The 19,765-nt window shown below is 37.0% G+C and overlaps 1 protein-coding gene across 1 annotated transcript in view; it reads left to right on the top strand.

Moving 5' to 3' along the window:
* Positions 1-19,765, top strand: part of CEP112 (centrosomal protein 112kDa) — a 353,141-nt gene that overhangs the window by 55,447 nt on the left and 277,929 nt on the right. The window contains exons 10-16 of the mRNA XM_015572412.1: positions 916-1,015; positions 3,891-4,009; positions 5,642-5,785; positions 15,181-15,335; positions 15,648-15,777; positions 16,607-16,699; positions 18,363-18,422. Of these exons, the coding sequence (XP_015427898.1) occupies positions 916-1,015; positions 3,891-4,009; positions 5,642-5,785; positions 15,181-15,335; positions 15,648-15,777; positions 16,607-16,699; positions 18,363-18,422 (801 nt within the window). The remainder of the gene's footprint in view (positions 1-915; positions 1,016-3,890; positions 4,010-5,641; positions 5,786-15,180; positions 15,336-15,647; positions 15,778-16,606; positions 16,700-18,362; positions 18,423-19,765) is intronic.

The following is a 19,765-nucleotide window of genomic DNA, read 5'->3' as shown; positions in this document are numbered from 1 at the left end:
CGGATGTTAGGATCAAACTAGCTCCTTTTCTTATTTACCAACTATTCTTACCGCTGGGACTAAAACAATGCAAGGTAAAGTGAAATCCTGTTAATAAAAGCACTAAGAAAAAGTTGATTAGACATTGGTGAATAAACTTTTTGTGTGTGTGTGGTTTTTTTTTTATAGCTGATGATACACCTGCCTCAATTTTTTCCTCCATTTGGTTAGCACACATTTTTTTTTTTATGCCAGATTGCTAATGTTCCTACAATTTTATTATTTCTCTGTGTGTGTGTGTTGTTTTTTTTGGTGTAGATGTATTTAGAAATATAGAACAATCATGATTAAATTTTGTTAAATTTTAAAACTTCTGACACAGTATCAATTCATGATGTAAAATATTCATGCAATTTTGACATATTTTGGGATGATTTTTCTGATTCACAATAGCAGAGCTAGATATAAAGGAAGATTATTACTTCTCATCTTCCCATCCATCAGGGGGTTCTTATTGTGCATGGAATTGGTAGGACACCAGTGGGACGATTCAGGGCTGTGCTCATCTGGAGGTGCCTATTCCAGTGCGGTGGGGAGGGGGATTGTACTGTCCCATGTGTCACGTTGTGATGGCTTCTCCCTGCTACTTTATGACAGTTTAATCTCTGAGTTATATTTTAGAGAATCACCTAATTTATTATTTATAGTCTCCTTAAAGATTGATACATGAAATTTCAAAGCAGATAGCATATCTCTTTCAGTAATCATTAATTCTAGCATATTTACTACTTTCTCAATGCACTGAAATATAATTTTTACATCTTTTGTGGGATTAGCTGAGATAGACTTGCAAAAAATATTGTGCTCATTTAAAAAATTATGTGTTCTGTATGTCAAACAACATAGCATACTAAAACATTTAAAATTCATTTGCAGATTTTAGAACGAAAGAACAGTGAAATAGACGAATTGAAAACTTTATACAAAACAAAACAAAATGAAATGGAGGAGACTGTTAGAAAACTTGAAAAGAAAGGTGATGTAGTATTCTTACATAAATCTTAATAATATTTCTGTTTTATCTTAGTGGTTATACGAAGTACAGTTTTACTTCTGACCTTCTGGAGTGTGAGATGGCAGTGTTTGTGTGGGCTTCCATCAGTGGACGTGTTTATGAGAGCTCTCATATGAATAGGGAAAACTGTGTGCGTGTGTGTGTGTGTGTGTGTGTGTGTGTGTGTGTGTTGTTTGGTTAAGGAACTGGAAGAGTCTGTCACTGCTACTTCCCCTTCTTAACTCTGCCTCCTTATTGGGCTGCCATAGTGAGTCATAGGATTAGAATTTACTGGCTTTCACAGAGGTCTAGGGAAACCATTCCTCTTGGTCTGATGACATTCATTACATTAAGTATCTATTGATGACTGGTAATATGTGCTAGTATTGTGATTGACAGAACAAGCATTTAAAAAGTATTCCCCATTCACACTTTCATTAAGAAGGAAAAGAAAGCATGTGATCAAGTGTTAAATTGACTGTGAATATAGGTCAAAACGTCTAAGTGCAACAGGCAGCCCTTAGAGACCATGTTGCAAACATTTTTGTTGAAAAGAACTTCAAAAATTTCCATGTGCTGCAATAGGAATGCTGTTATTGCTAAGTTTTGGAAGGATGCTGCAAAACCACTTAGCAAGAGTGGGTATCCTGTACATTAAGAGATAGATTGAAAAAGATAAAGTAGGTGACTTGGCATGACTTAGGCATGACCTTGAATTTCAGGTTTAGAAGTTTCAAGTTTATCTTGTAGATACTGTGGAGACAGAGAAGATTTTTGAGAAGTGAGTTTTAGGACCTTAAGTTTTAGTAGGAACAGTCTTGTAATGGTGGGTATGCCACCTGGTGAGGCCAATTCCCAGTCTATTATAGGAGGGAGGGAGGGTTGGAGGGAGGGAGGGGAGAAAGAAAGGAAGGAAAGAAGGAAAGAAGGAAGGAAGGAAGGAAGGAAGGAAGGAAGGAAGGAAGGAAGGAAGGAAGGAAGGAAAGAAGGAAGGGAATGAATATCTCATTTATGTCATACCAAGTTTCAGATGAGGTTAGAAGGCTGAGCAGGGGTGCGTGCCTAAGGAAGGAAGGAAGGAAGGAAGGAAGGAAGGAAGGAAGGAAAGAAGGAAGGGAATGAATATCTCATTTATTAGAAACCAGGCTCCAATCCCAGGCTCCTATTCAGGGTCTGCTAATAATATGGCACTGGGAAGTCTCTGGCCTTGGCTTATTCAATATAAATGGCGAGGTTGGAATAAATAATGCTTGAAGTTCCTTCCACCTCCGAGAGTTTATACTTCCATGCTTCTGTAATTTTGTGTATAAGGTGATAAGGACCTGGAATTTCTGAATGATGGAAGTGGGAATACTGAGAAAAGGACTGAAGAAGAAATTTTGAAGAATTTGGTGAATAAGATACAGGTGATGAATAAGAGGAGAGAAGGTTTTCATTTAGGGGTTTCCATATGAAACTTACTCGCTCTGTAACCATCACCAGACTTGAGTATATCTGAGAGACTGGTGCCGCCCTTAAAATTTAAGATGGCACTTACACAAATAAATTACTTAATGAAATAGGTTATTTTTAGGTTTATTCCCAGCCTTAAATTTTATTTAGAAATTAGTTCAGGTTCTTTCTCCAAATATCAATGACTACAAAAATATTTTAAACTTATTTCTAGGTTTTAGTTTCTTACCCTTATTTAAACCAGGCAATTTAAATATGCCAATGGTTTAAAAATAATACTTTTTAAGGCTTTTGAATTGCAAATAGATCTTAGTTTAATTTTGGAATTGTGAAATAATATGTTATACGTACTAAGGACTAATGTTAGGTTAATTTGAATTCTTCTCTTTCTCCCCTCATTTGTTACATAGTTGAGATATAAGAGTGAAAGAAATTCCTACGTAAATGTTTTGAAAATGTTGCTATCTTTTTTTGCGGAATAATGGACATACATTATATTAGCTTCAGCTATGCAACACAGTGATTTGATATCTGCATATATTGTGAAATGATCACCACAATAAGTCAGGTTAACATCCATCACCACATATAGTTAGAGAATTAAATTTTGAAGTGAGTAAAAACATATTCAGTAAGCTAAGAAAATGCCACATTTAAGCAAACATACAGCTGACTTTATTTTACCATCCAGATGACATAATATATTAAGCAAATTTTTGCTTAAATCAGTGACAGTTTAAATCATTTTTAAAAGATTTTATTTAAAAGAAATTTTTAAAAAGTGATTTATAAGAGGAATATTTTATATAATTAAAGCATATTTTATTTTAGTAACGTAAACCTTGGCAATGATTTTAAAGCACTAGCGGCAGGATTGGAGTGAGACAATGGGTTCCTTAGTCAGGACACATGTTTTTGAGCACTTGCCTACAGCACTGTTACGCTCTGTAGATACAAGGTTGAAATATCTTTCTCCTCAGGACATAGGCAAGGAAACCTTTATAACATATAATGTAATAAGCGATTTAATGGAGAAATAGATACGGTTCCTTGGGCACACAGAGGAGTTTCCTTCTGTCCTGCAAGATGAGGAGTCTGGGTGGGGAAGGTTCACAAAGAAGGTGATGCTGGAATTGAGACTAGGAGTGAGTAGGGCCCAGTGGAGGGGTGAACCTGAGGCCAGTACACTGTCAAAGCCAGGAGGTGAGTAATGATGGGTTCAACCAAGACTGGTGGCACAAATGGAGAAAAAGAGAGGAAAAAGTAAGATATTTTAACAAGACAGAATTGAGAAGATTGCTAAAAAAATGGAATTATCTAACCAGTGCACTATATATTTTTTTTATCATCAAGCTCTTATGTGTTAGGTAGAATTGGTTTAACTGTGTTTTATCATTTTTGACAGTTCAGACCCTTATACGTGACTGTCAAGTTATCAGAGAGACTAAAGAAAACCAGATTTCAGAGCTGAAAAAGATATGTGAGCAAAGTACAGAATTTCTGAATAATGACTGGGAAAAAAAGGTAAGCTACATAAAATAAAATAGTAATAGAAAATTCAAAGTAACATTTAATTATAAAAATAATGGATATTCACAAAATACACAGAAAGAGTATTAGACCGTATACACCTGTTTTATCCTTAAGTGAATCAGCTAAGTTATAGCATACTTATATTTCCCAGTGTCATTTTTGCCCTTGCAGTCTCAACTGTGTAAATTCCCTGGGTTTGTTTTGAAGACTTAGAGACACCCCGCCAACTTCAACAGGCACATATATGTTATCAAGCATTGTGGGGTACACCTAAAAAATCACTCTCTATTGATGGGCTACTAAAAATAGTGGATTTTTTGATAGTCAGAAGGCATATGTCTTAGGACCTTTTAGAGACCATAACATGAAGAAACCTCTGCAACATAAATATAACCACCAAGTTCTAAGTGACTTATTCAGAGCCCTTTATCAGAGTTACCATGCCCGTCAGTCCACAGCTACAAAGCAGCACTGAAATTTAGGTGCTATGGGTTTGGCTACATTCATGGACCAACTAAGTGACTGACACCAGTTTAAAATGTAGACTTTGGCAAACATACAAATACAACATAGCAGGGATTTGGGGGATCACTTACAAAGAGTCAGAGAACTGCATGCGTTAAATTTGTGAAACCCAAGGGTCTTCTGTGTGGCCATTACTGAGCCATCCTCTTCTTGTTTAGCTAGAAAGTAGAGGGAACGTTCCTGAGACCCTTACCGATAATTAGCATAATTATTGCCTGCATGCTGCCTCTGGTTTCCATCATCTCTCAGGGTTTCTCTGTTCATTCAATATCTTCCTAGTCAAACAGGAACTTCCATGCATCTGTCATATCCTTGTTCTGCCTCCTGCTCATAAATGGGAAATCAAATGCACCTTTCAAACTTAACCAAGTGAGCCTGGGGTTGGGTGCCGAGGATGGGAGCTACACTCAGAATTCCACTCCCCTTCAGATAAGGGAAGGAGTGCCCACAGGCCATGAACACAGACTTTCAATTCCCTTTGGAAGCTGTCCATTAGTTCCATAGACACTTCGAGTCTAATCTTTGTAAAGAAAGACCTGTAGACATGAGGACATAGGGTCTATAGTTCTTAAAGATTCTTTCTCTATTTGATTTATAATGTCATCTTTGTGTCCGCTTTTGTGTAGGTCATGGAATGGATAAAAATAGTGTCCTGTTGGGGGTAGGGTGAAGGATAAAGATTTTAACATTACTCTTGTGCAAAATTTCATGCAGATAATATAAAACTATAGACAGTGACATAATATTCTTGATCAATAATAATATTGTAAATATTTCTGTGTGATTCAGGCTAATCCTAGTGTTGTTTAGCTGAGACAGTGTATTATTTGTGTATTTATTTACTGTTGCTACCAGAAGTAGGTAATTCCTTTAATATTTGTTGATCCATTAAAATCTCCAATTTAGGAAAGTAAAGAAAAAAAATAATTTCTTAATCATGCTCTCTATAGGTTACCTTACTTGGGCATTTATGACTTACATACCTTTTATTGTTTGGGACACCATATAAGTAGAGACATATAGGAAACATGTCTTCTGAATTGCAAACTAGTCTGCTCGGCAGCAGTGATGAGAGAGCCCGGTTTTGTCTCCGTGCAGCTGCACAACGCGGTGGCGGAGATGGAGAGGGAGAAGTTTGACCTTCAGAAGCGGCACACGGAGAGCATCCAGGAGCTGCTGGAGGACACCAACGCCCGGCTGCGCAGGATGGAGGGCGAGTACACGGCGCAGACCCAGGCCACGGCAAGTCCGTTTCCTCTTCCTGCCGTTGTTAGGCGCTCCTCTCTCTTCTCCACGTGCCCTCTTCCCTGGTGTGTGCTGGGAGTAAGTGACATACAGATCAGGAGAAACCCCCCACTTTCCATAGACACAGGCTGACATGGGACCTGGACAGTCTCTGGAAGTGGCTGTGGATTTCACTCTGGATTCTTTGAGGCCCCCCCCTTTGCTTAACTCCCAAAAACCTTTACAAATTTGTCTTCTTGTTTTTTTTGCTGACTTTCTGCCTGGAGATCATTTTTTTCTTTCATTCTATTTGTTTGTTTTATTCTTTTTAAACTGATGACTTGTTTTTCTAAAAATATTTAATACTAGTGTGAAGGAAAGAAAATGGGGAGATAGGAGTAGAGTGACCACTTTAAGATCGATCTCAGTAGCTTCATTTTGACTGAAGGACTGGACACAGTTATCACATGGGTAAACCCCCCAAGTTGCCTTCCTGTGAGGACACAGAAGGAGGTTACACACACAGTAGAGAGGTCAGGGAGGATGCAGGGTCCCCGAAGAGCCTCCTCACAGAGCACCTGGTGGCAGGGGAGCAGTCTGAGGAAGGGAGTGTCACCAGCCTTTTAGAAGCCCAGCTGACTTCCTGAGGCACACAAGCCTGTAACAGGTAGGCTCATGGCACACGGACCAGGGCACATCACATCCAAGGCAAGTGTGCCTCATCAACCTTGTTCCTAACACATGACACCACCTGTGGGATGGCAGAACCTGTGTCCTAGGCATGAACCCAGCCCTCATGTACCACAGCCCACCAGCCCAGCTAGGCTGGTCCAAGTATGCTCTTGAGCTGAAAGCTGTGGAATCTGATCAAGAGTCAATTTCGCAGGCATCTCTCAGAGACCCTGAGATCAGCTCTAGGGTCTGGCTCACAGGGTTCAAAAGTGGGAAGCAGGGTCCACAGTGGGACAGGGAGACCAATTAGGACGCTACCATAGATGTCCAGGCAAGGGAGGTGGTGGCTTGGACCTGCGTGCCCATCTGGAGGTGAGGACTGGCAAATGGTGATGCAGGTCGGTGAGTTGGACAACGCTGAAGGTAGAGCAGGTCTACTGGGGAAAGATATCAAGAATTTATTTGCTGAATAATCAGAATAATGATGATATTCAAAGTATTGAACAAAAACCAAATTTATATCTGAAATATGTATTTGTCATCTCAACATCCTAAGTTTTCAACAAATGTGAGTTAAATATATTAATATTAGAGTTGAAATCTGTGGAACATGTGATTGCTTAAAATGCTTACTGCATTTTTATATATTATTTATTAAACAATAGGAAGAGAGTGATGCCTTTCACAGTGGCATTTTTAATTTTTATGAAGTTGGGATGTAAAGAAAAGTGACACTTTGGAGCCAAGAGGTCACTGTCAGAAAAACTATTTTTAATGAAAGTTGAATTTCAAAATGAGCATTCAGACCTTGTCATTAGATAATAATAAATATAGAGGAAAACGGACAGAGTCTGTCAGCAGGATCGCATTTAGGAATCATCAAGACTAGACAGCCCTTGCTGAGCAGCTTCTGGTTAATAATTAAACAAGGTGGAGTTCAAGGCCAGGCTTCAGATGAAAGGCGAGACTGTCACTGAGAATTAGGTTCTGAGTTTTGTGGTTCTTCCAGGCTTTTTTCTTCTTTTGTTGAGTCTTGTTTGTTGTAAGCAGACATTGTATAGATTATTAGGTTTATGACTTTGGGTATTGGCAGGGAATCTCTTGTGCAAAACTCATAGTTAAACATGTAAACACTGGATTTTAAAAACAATATTAGGACTATAAATATGAATATTGTAGCAAAGTAGATACTTGGGGAGATGAAGGCTGGAAAACATCAGGCTCTATCTCTGTCAGGGTTGGACGCATGAAAGTCTGGTGGCTTCACTGAACTTTTTTTGGCTTGTTTAGTAGAGTTCTTTATCTTTTCCTGTATCATAGGTCCCACTGGCAATTTTGTGAAGTCCATTCAGCCCTTCCCAGAATAATATTTTTAAATTTAATAACATATATAATATTACAAAGAAAATAATATTGAGTTATAGTTGTCAAAATGTTAATAAAAGTTATGATAGAGCACTAGAGGTGCTTCTAAATGAATGCAGTATATATCAAAATTTAGTAGTGGGCCTATTAACTCTTGGAACCTATGAATATTGCTGAGAATAAACAATACTTAGTAATTACCTAACACTGGAATGGACTATACAAATATCTGTGATTATTGGTCATTGTTATGCCCAGATTTCAAGATCCCCATGAGACCACACCAGGGAGCCAGCCGTGTCAGATGCAAAAGCATAAGAGTCTTTTATTCAAACCCGGGCTTGGCTCCCCTACCCTTTTTACTGACGCAGCAGCAAGTGGCAGGGAGAGCCAGCCCTGTGGGGAGAGGGGTTTTATATTAAGGGGAGGAGAGAGGACTGTGGGCCCTGCCGATTGGCCAGGCACAAGTCGGTGTCTTGTTACACAGGATGCGGTCGTATCTATGGCCCACACTTCCCTTGATTATACTTCTGGGAAGAAGCTTCTTGATGAGCACATGGCTGCTGCCCAAAAATGGAGGATTCGGGGCAATATGGAGGGCGTAGCCCTCGCCCTTTCAGTCATAGATATTGCTAATGATGCCTTGGTTTGCTGATTAGATATACTGAAGGGATGTGCTGAAGGTCAGGTAAGGCAGTGAAAATAAAGATAAGCTCTCTTTTCCCATTCAAATTCCCACCTTAGAAAGTGTCAAAAGGCCTTCAGCACCTGAAATATTTTGTTAATCATTCTTAACTATTATTGTTAGTAGTGACATCAGTAATTATAGAGTAACTAATTTACTGTCTGATATAGCTAGACTTTGTCATTTATAGTCGTCACCACATTTATTCTCCCAACCTCATATTTAGAAAGAAGAATCCCTCTAATAGTGGCAGTTCATCATTTTGAATAGGGTGATCATTTCACAGGTAGACTTTATTTTGTAGAGCAGTTTTTAGATCTACAGAAAAATTGAGAAGGGAGTGCAGAGAGTTCCTATATACTTCACACCCAATTCCTCCTCGTAGAAACATCTGGTATTATTTTGGTACATTTGTTACAATAAATCCATCAAGATGGATAAAGTCCATAGTTCATTCAGGTTTTTTTTTTTAAGTTGTTTTTTTTTCTTGGATCTCATGCAGGATATCACATTACATTTAGTGTTCATGTCTTCTTAGGTTGACACAGTTCCTCAGCTTTCCCTTGTTTTCATGACCTTGACAATTTGAGGAGTACTGGTCAGGTCGATTGTAGAATGCCCCTCTGTTGGATTTTGTCTCATGTTTTTCTCATGATTGGACTGGGGTTATGGGTTGAGGCAGTAAGATCACAAGGTTAAGTGCTCATCTCATCATATCAAGGGTTCGTACTGTTAATGACTTACACTGTTATATTATCCTTGATCACCTGGCTGAAGTAGTATTGGTTAGACCTTCCACTGTAAAGTTACTCCCTACTTTTCCATATTGTCTTCTTCGGAAGGAAGTTCCTGTGAGCCGCTCATGCTTAACAAGTGGGGGATTCTGCTTTCCATACTTAGGTGTGACGTTTCTACGTAAGTTATTTGGAGTTTTTCTCCATGGGAGATTTGTCTCTTCTCTCCCATTTGTTCAGTCATTCATTTATATCAGTATAAACACATGGATATTTTTTATTGTATACTCTGGATTATAATGCAATACTACTTTATTTTACTGCTCAAATTGTTCTAGTTTTGGCCATTGAGAACTCTTTCGTTAGGCTCCTGTACCGCTTTGACATACCCCATTGATGGGGATCATATGGAGAATGGTATTAGAAACTAAGATCTGTGTGGTAGGTATGCTTATTATTGTTGGGATGACATTTTTTATGCCCTCTAACCAGACAAAGCAAGGGAGTATATGTGAATTACTAACCTGTGTGTCTGTGCATATCTATAAACAGTTCTATATGTAACCATCTGTATCTACATTAAACTAAACATAATTTCTTACTGATTTCTGTAACTCTCCTCCATTACCACATGGATTATTCCAGCCTTCTCCCTTTGTGCATATGTAAATTCTCAATCCAACCGTGGAAACTTGGCTTCTACTGCCTTTCATCCATTTACTTAATTGTTCAGTTCCAGTACATGTGTATGTTAGTGTCAGAGTTGTTAATTACTCATACTCCCATGGGAACCAACTTTGTCAACTAGAGCAGTGGTCGCCAAACTTTTGGACCTCACAGGCCACGAGTGGTCCCCAGACCACCGGTTGGTGACCACTAAACTAGTGTACAGTGTTATGGACACTTCCTTTTGCCTTTGTTCTTAGAGACTCCACTCATTTCAAACTGCTTAGGTCATCACCTTTCCCCCCATTCCTTCAATGAGGTTTTTTCCCCCATATATTTTTAATATAACTGGATTCTCTTATCACGGTTTGCATTTTTTCCTTGGATCCCCCAAACTCCAAATGTGTTTGTTGTTTTTATTTGCACAAAATAATATTCTTTTTATACTTTAAAATTCTATGGGTTTTGACAAATACATCTTGTCATACATCCATGATTATGGTTTCATATATAGTATTTTTAATGTTCTAAAAGTCACCAGTGTTTCACCCTGTTTAGCTCTTGCCCCTCTCTCTAGAATCCCTGGCAACCACTGATCTTTTGTACTGACTATATAGTTTCATATTTTCCAAAATGTCATATGATTGGAATCATACAGTATGTAGCCTTCTTGGACTGGCTTCTTTCATTAAGCAATTATACATTTATGATTTCTTGATGTCTTTTGTGGCTTGATAGCTCATTTTTTTTTTGCTGAATAATGTTCAATTATATGATATACCATAGTTTGTTTATCCATTTACCTATTGAAGAGGTACATCTTGGTTGTGTCCCGTTTTTTTAAATTATGGATAAAGCTGCATTTAAATGCAAGCTTTTGCATGGACATAGTTTTCAAATTAATCATGACTCAGCAATTTCACTACAGGAAGTACAATCAAAATAAATAAGTGCATGTATATACCATATAACATGTATGAAAGTGTCCGTAGAAACATTATTTTTAACAGCCAAACACTGAAAACAACCCATCAATAAAATGGATAAGTGATTTTAGGTTATTTGCACAATGGAATACTCTATATAGCCTTAAAAAGTTTAAATTACTGCTATTTGCCATGACATGGATGAATCTCACAGACATAAAATGAGCATGATGAAGGCTGACCCAAAAGTGTCCATACTCTGATTTCATTTACAGAAAGTTCAACAAGAGGCAAAGTTACTTTTTTGTGATCGAAGTCAGAATAATGGTTACCTTGTGTAGACAATGATCAATCAGGCTTCAGAGCGACTGGTGATTTAAAAAAAAAAAAATTATTGATTTTTTTACAGAGAGAAAGGGAGAGAGATAGAGAGTTAGAAACATCATTGAGAGAGAAACATTGATCAGCTGCCTCCTGCACACCCTCCACTGGGGATGTGTCCGCAACCAAGGCATATGCCCCTGACCGGAATCAAACCCTGGACCCTTGAGTCCACAGGCTGACGCTCTGTCCACTGAGCCAAACCGTCCAGGGCACGACTGGTGATGTTTACACCTTGTAGTGACTCGTGGCTGTTTTCAATTTGTAAAAAATTACAAAAATACATAGTGAAAATTTGTGCATCTTTTTGTATGTATGTCATATTTTAAGAAGTTTATGAAATAAGATACAATGTATTGTTACTTTTGCCATAGAAGTTGAACTTTGGATTCTCAATAGTTGCCAAATAGTAACCCTTTCTCATTTTTTACTCTTACAAGATTTCAAACAAAGTTTGTATGTAAAACTCCTACATTTCTTAATCTATCTATTGGTTGTATAACTGAAGGCCTGTCAGATATTTTACTATTTCCTGTTACTTCTTGAAAATCATGTCTATATTTCCTATAAAAATAATACCCTTTTCTAAACTTTCTCTTAATTCTCAATGTGCCAATTCTCTCGGCATATTAGGTTTTGAACCTGGAAAATCTATGATTTTTGCCACTTCTCATTTCATTCATTTAGTATTTTACTTAATCACATTATTTGTTTCTCTGAGCATTTCTTGGATCTGCTCTCCTTCCCTTCTGTTTCCACAGCTACCACTTGCATCCAGGCTATTGTTGCCACATTCCGGGACTCTTCCGGTAACCTGCCAGTAGCTCTCCCTGTCTCTTCTTGTTCCAGATCTCACAAATGATATTTGTCCCATTTTCCCATAACCAAGAACTTGAATTACTAATCTAATGCCCATTATCACTTCTGCTTACAAGCCATGTCCACTCAAGAACTCCAACCTAGTCTTCCGAGTGCTACCTTTGAGTTCAAAATATGGGAACAGAGACTCTGTGCCCGAGGTAATGTTCGCCACTGACTGTACAGTTGCTGCTCCTTCTCTGATGCTATTGTTACTTACCCCGAACTCCCCTTCTACACTATCTGTCACAGCCTGAAATATGTATCTATGTCAGCATCTTATTTTCTGAATAGCTTTTTACCCCATTTTGAGGCATCCACTATTTTTATATCTCTCTGTTCTTTGTATTCAATTTTAAAAAGGTTATTTTGACCAAATATTGTTGTCCTTAAAGTATTTCATATATGTCTATAGTCTTTCCCTTGACAGTATGTTTTAATTTTAAAAATTTACTTTGTACCGATTTTATTTTGTATAAGACAATATATTTAGGAAACATGGAGAGTTAGAATGTATGTTTGGAAATTGATGCCATCTTTTGAAAGGAGCCCCTCAAGCAGAGGGCTCATTAGGAAAGAGGCAGGATGAATGGGATATACAGAGAAGAAATCTGAGCATCAGATATGTGTCAGGCTCTGAGCTAGAAATTGTATGTATTTTAAAAATAAATTTATATATCATGTTTTTAAGTTAGATATAATTATGTCCATTTCTCAGATTTGGAAGCTATTGCACCAAAATTTAAATTATGTACCTAATTCATATCGTAATGAAGAAAGGTCATTAAGAAGTTGGGATTGCAATATTATGTAATGCTTAAACTTTACTTAAATGTTTATCTTAGAAAGAGTATGAAAATATACTGATTGGAACATCATTCTAACCTTTTCTAATTATTCACACTTATTGGAAATGCAGTTGTTAAATGACAATGGTTGATATTTTGTAATGTATATAAATATCAAATCATTGTGATGATGTATTCCTGAAATAAATAGAATAGTGTATCAAGTATACTCTTCAATAAAAAAATCAGTTCTTTTAGCTGATGCTTGCTTATCCTAATTTTACATGGAATACATAGTCATAAACACCTCTATCTAGTTCTATAAAGTTGAAAAATTCAAAATAACAAATATCAAATAATAGGGAAATGGTTTTAATTATGTGATAATTTTGAAGACTGGAAAAATGAAGTGCTTTTGATAAAATAGTAAGTAAAAATAAAAGAAAATTATGTTTACTAACATTGCACCTGTCTAAAAATATTCCTATACACTTATATGATAACCAGAGGCCTGGTGCATGAAAACTCATGCACTGGAGGGGGGTCCCTCAGCCCGGCCTGCCCCTCTCACAATCTGGGAGCCCTCAGGGGCGGGTGGTGACCAGGTGATCAGGGGAAGGCAACGCCTCATCACACCTCTGCAATGCAAGCCTCAGTTGGCCCTGGTTACCTGTGCCTCGGGCGGCCCTGGGGGGCTGAGGGGACTGGGGGACTCCAGAGGCAGGCGCATGGAGCAGCTGGGCCCGCCCTGGGGGCGAGCTCAGGCTTGCCGTGCTTGTGATGGCATGAGGGTCAATTAGCATATTCCCTCTTTATTAGATAGGATACATGTATCATATAACTCCTGTATTAAAATACTTGGGCTATGAATTACCTTTTAAAAGTATTATTACACTAGAGGCCGGGTACACAAAAATATGTGCACTCGGTTATTGTTGTAAGGATTGGAGTGACAACTTTCATAGTCTTTACAAGTCAGAGAAGAGCCCTAAGCCCCTATGTTTTCCCTTTGAGTATCATTTTTTTCATTTATAAAATGAGTTTATTTATAGCTACCTTGCAATTCATTGCCATGAGTTTATGAGATAATAATCTATAATTAAGTAATGTAAGACTCATAGCAGGTGGTCAATAAAATGGCATTCTATATTTAAGCTCTTTTTCATACTTTGTATCTTTTTAGCTCTCTGAGCTGCATTCTGAACAATTCTTTCTTATAGTTCACTAGTTTTCTCTTAAGCTATGTCTAAACTGCTGTTTAACCCATCTTTTGAGATTTTTATTTTGACATTTCTAAAAGTTCTGTTTTTCAGATCTGTCCTCATTTCCTATATTGTGGGTGGGGGCCAGCTGGTTTGCCCTGAAGGGTGTCCTGGATCAGGGTGGGGGTCCCCACTGAGGTGCCTGGCCATCCTGGGTGAGGGGATGATGACTGTTTGCAGCTGGTCACACACCCTTCAGGGTGGGGGTCCCCACTGGGGTGCCTGGCCAGTCTGGGTGAGGAGCTGAGGGCTGTTTTCAGGCTGGTGGGTGACCGATGGTCCCAACTGCTCCTTTTATTCTTTTTTTTGTTTTTTTATTCTGGGCCATCTTTAGCTCTGGCTCCAGCTCTGAGGCCTCTGCTGCTGAAAGCAGGTATCTGGTTTGTTTGGGTTCTATAATCGAAACTCTGTATCAACTCCAGCTCTGAGATCCCAGCGGACTGAAAGCAGGTTTCTGGGGTTTTGTTTAGCTTCTATATTTGTTACAATGTTTGATACTTCAGGCTCAGAGGCCGGCAAGTCAGGTGGGGAACGTTGGTTTCCTCCGTCACTGAAGCAAGCAAGCCTCATGTTAGCTTCAAGCTGCCTGGCTGCCGGCTGCCATCTTGGCTGCCAGTTAATTTGCATATCTCGCTGATTAGCCAATGGGAAGGGTAGCGGTCGTACGCCAATTACCATGTTTCTCTTTTATTAGATAGGATTGCTTTTATAATTTAAAAAAGTTTCTAAAACTTCAAATGAGCAAAAATACTGTTAATTGCTCAGCTAACAATATAAACTTCTTAAGTTGCATGAAGAAGATGGAACCTTCCTGAGGATAGAGACTTCAATAAAATTTGTTGAATTAATGAATGAATGAATGGCTAAAAGCATATAAACATTATGATCTTTTATGGTAGAAAGCATTTTTTAAAGACTTGGTTAACTTAGAGGTTGGTTTAATTTTTTATGATATGGTTATGATACATTTGTTTTCTGTATTATCTCTAATAGGGTATATATTTTCTTCAGGTTACTCAGTGATACTGAAGTGTTACAAAGTCAGAGGCCTTTTTAACAATGACCTATTCTTTTAGAACCAGATGGTGAAAGAACTGGAGTCCCGTGTCCAGCAGCTGACTGGAGAAGCAGAAAACAGTAACTTACAGAAGCAGAAATTAATTCAAGAAAAATTGGAACTGGAGAGATGTTACCAGATAACATGTAGTGAGTTGCAAGAAGTAAAGGCAAGGTATTGTCTGAAGTCAGATATCTCTCAGGTGTGGCTGTAAAGTACTGATATCAACTCTGTAAAGTATATGCCAAAATTATTCACCTTGTACATTAACTTTGGGAGGTTTCTAACCTAAACACTGCCATCTGTTTATTTTTTTAAAGTCCCACTTAACATATGAAGCATAATGCTTTTTAAAAAGTTTATACAAATGTAGATAATTATTTGACATACTGAAAGATAATGCATTTGGATTTGGTTGACTAAAAATTCCATTCTAGGAATTGATTTCAAATGTATTGGAAATATATTTTATTCTCTTATTTTTAGGCGCAATTCACTGCATAAAGAGAAAGATCATCTTATGAACGATTATGAGCAAAGTGTGAAGCTATTACAAAACAAGTATGATGCTGATATAAACCTTCTGAAAAAGGAACACACACTTTCAGTTTCTAAGGTATTATATATATGTTGGTATATATACATACAAAGTAATTTACTTTAGATGTATATATCATACAAAGTAGCTTTACTCCGCCTGTAGCCATAGGTAGCCATGTAGAAGCTATTTAGCATTGAAAATTAATCTTTCCTTTGCTTTATTCTTGAAATTACTAAAGTAATATTTATTGGCATTTAAAATACTTAAAATACTAAATGTCTAATATATAACATGACATAATATTTAATAAACTGTATTCTGCCATAATAAGTTAACCCTTGTACCAACATTTTTATAAAAGGAAACATAAAAATCTGAAAAGAAATGCTCAGTTGTGTTAATAATACATTTTTAGGCTGAATATATGCATTATTATTATTTTGACATCTTGGCTATGCTTTAGTTTTCTTAACATCCTATGCACACGTGTGAGCCCACACACACCCCCCTGGCACTCACACATGTTGTGTCTGAGAATTGACACTTTCTGCAAAGAGAATCCCAAAGCTACAATTCTCAGGTAGTCAGTTATGTGGTATTTCATGAATTGAATGTTCCAGTGCATTTGGTTTTACAATTTGAAAAGTTTTCTGTAAAACTATTTTTCTGTAAAACCAGCTATTTCTTCATTACTATTATATTTATATAACTTCAAACACTAAACAATTTAATATATGTTTTTACTTTAAAAGATGAATTTTTTAATTTTTAAAAAACATTTTAAATTCAGATTTACAGATCATTTTAATTTTGAGGAACCTTCAAGGTGGAAAAGGTAAATTTATTCAACCAGAAATTGTGAAATGGTACAAATTTTTTAGTTTTTTTCTTAAAATCTTTCTAGGCCTCTGGTACAATTAAAGAATTAGAACAGAACATCTGTCAATTAAAACTGCAGTTACAGGAATCAGAACTTCAAAGAAAGCAACAACTACAGGTGGGTCTTGTATTTGTTCACAGAATGGCTGAAACTCACTTTCAACTTTATTGTTGAAAGTATTACAGATGTACTCCTTTTATCCCCTGCCCATTGACACCCTCCATCCTCACTTTCCTTTTTCTTGATTTATATGTACAAATAAGAGTTTTAAAAAACTTAAAAATGTAAGTAGCTATTGCTGAGTCTTTTATTGCACATTGTATCATTTTTTTCATCTTATTTATCTTAACAAAAGTAGATGCTAATGGGATATAGGAAATAAAGAACAATAATTTTCCTTTGAATAATCTTTCTTTTGAAATTAAATTTAAAAATAAATTTTATTTAAATATATTCTTTTATTTTTATATATTTATGTATTTACATATAATTGACATACAGTAGCTTATTAGTTCCAGGTATACATCATAGTGATTTGATATTTAGATACATTAGGAAATGATTCCTACCATAAGTCTACTTACCATCTGTCACCATGCAAAGTTATACACTACTAGAGGCCCGGTTCATGAATTCATGCACCAGTGGGGTCCCTTGTCCTGACCTGCACCCTCTCACAATCTGGGACCCCTCGGGGGATGTCAGACGGCTGATTTCAGCCCAATCCCCGCAGACCAGGCTGAGAGACCCCCGACCGGTGCACGAATCTGTGCACCGGGCCTCTAGTATGCATATAAAATCTTTGGTTAATCTCTTCCTGCCCTCTCCCCTCCCCCTTTCCCTCTAAGATTCATCAGTCTGTTCCATGTTTCCATGCCTGTGCATTGAGCGTCTGTTCCCTGGTAGTCATTGTGCATCATAGCTACTGGTCAAATGGTCAAACGGTCAAACGGTTGCTTAGGCTTTTATAAATATAGATTATTGACTATATTCCTATGCTGTACATTACATCTCCATGACTTATTTATTTTATAATTGGAAGTTTGTAGTGCCTCTTAAGTTCCCTTATTTTCCTCTATTTTGTCCATTCCCCATCCCCGTTCCCTTTGGTAACCACTAATTTGTTTCCTGTATCTACGAGTCTTTCTGTTTTATTTATTTGTGTTTTTTTTTAGATTTTGCATGTAAGTGAAATCATATGGTATTTGTCTTTCTCTGCCTTATTTCACTTAGCATAATACCCTCTAGGTACAAAGAATATTTTCTCCCTTTGAGTTATCTGCCAATTCTCATGCTTTCTCTCCCTCTCTCTCCCTCTCTCTTCCTCTCCTCCTCTCCTTCTCTCCCCCTCTCCTTGTCTTGCCCTCTCCCCCTCTCTCCCTCTTCCCCTCTCCTCCTCTCCTATTAGATTTTTCCTTTCCCCCTCATGGTCAAAAAATGCCAGGAACTAGTATATAGTATAATTTCAAATTTATTATTTCTGTATTAATTCAGTTGGTCATTATAGGTAATCTCCTAATCCTAAGGGTCAGAAAGCTTCTCTTCTACTGTAAAGTATGTACTTTTAAGAGTAGTAATATCTTTAGATAACTAAGGTTTTATGACCTCTAACATAAACCTAATCATATTTTTGTTTAGAAAATTAGACTGGTAGGATGCTCTTACAAATATGTGAAACTCAAAGTTTGTCATCATGTAGATTTATTTATTTCATTAGATTACTAATTTTATTAATTCTAGTAGCAATTTTAAGTATAATAAAAATATTTATCATTCACAGGATCAAGAAAATGAGTTTCAAATGGAGAAAAGTAATTTAAAACGCACCTATGAAAAAAAGGTAATATATTTTGTGGGAAGCTACATTTGAAATAGAAAATGAAGCAATTAAGAATGAAGGTTGATTTTTATAAAGACATGCATTCTAGCCCTTAAAGAATAATTTATTCTAAGTTTATTTCAGCTAGTCAGTAATCAGATTTTACTTTTTTGTTTTTTATGTTTGTAAACAGCTTCAGTTCTATTATTAGTTATATCAACTTTAAAATACCACTTGTATATTTAATGAGCAAAGAGTAAAATTATATTTTCTATCATTTAAAAAATGTGATACAGTTTATGGGAGTCATTTGTATTTTATTGTATCATACATATACTAAGAACTCCAAATATTTAACCAAAGAATATAAAACATTGAAAGAGTTGTCTACTTTTTTGTCTACTAAAAAGTTGATTAGTGATTGTTTCTTGTCAATTAGAATAGTGAATATTCCTCCTGAAATAAGCTGGTATCCCTGTCATCAGTAATAACTGGGGTTCTTTGACACATTATTAACATCTTCAGCAATAAAGTGCAGAATTAAGTTTGTGATTTAACTTTGGTTTTTTAAATATATATTTTTTGTTGATTTTAGAGGAAGGGAAAGGGATAGAGAGATAGAAACATCCATGAGAGAGCAACATCGAGCAACTGCATCCTGCATGCCCCTTCCCGGGGATTGAGCCCACAACCCAGGCATGTACTCTGACCAGGAATCGAACTGTGACCTCTTGGTTCATGGACTGACACTCAACCACTGAGCCACACCAGCAAGGCCAGTGGTCAGCAAACTGTGGCTCGTGAGCCACATGCGGCTCTTTAGCCCCTTGAGTGTGGCTCTTCCACAAAATACCATGTGAGGGTGCACATGTAAAGTGTGATTGAAACTTCGTGGCCCATGCACAGAAGTCGGTATTTTGTGGAAGAGCCACACTCAAGAGGCCAAAGAGCCGCATGTGGCTCACGAGCCGCAGTTTGCTGACCACTGAGCTAGGCTAACTTAAGTTTTGAATTTCTTGTTTGCTATAAAACATAGAAAGTAAAAGAGTAGTTGAAATAGCAAAGATTTTGTTGCTGCTTTTGTAATGATTTACTGTTCTAACATATATCAAATTAAGCCATTTGTAAAATACACACATAATAGAAAATGCAAAAAAAGGTCAACCCTTCAACTAATTAAAAATACATACAAATGAAAAATTAAAAGATTTTATAGCACAAAATTCTTTAAAAACTGTAATATCACATCTTATGCACCCAATATAGTCACTCAGCAGATAGTCATTCAATGCTTTCATTGGTGAATATCATACTAGGGACTAGTGAGAGGGTAGAGGATGAATTAGGCATAGATGCTCTTTTCC

This window comes from Myotis davidii, unplaced genomic scaffold, assembly GCF_000327345.1.
Source record: "Myotis davidii unplaced genomic scaffold, ASM32734v1 scaffold69, whole genome shotgun sequence".
Taxonomy (NCBI): Eukaryota; Metazoa; Chordata; class Mammalia; order Chiroptera; family Vespertilionidae; genus Myotis; species Myotis davidii.
The sequence above is the reverse complement of the archived record's forward strand: the minus strand, read 5'-3'. Positions and strand labels throughout refer to the sequence as shown.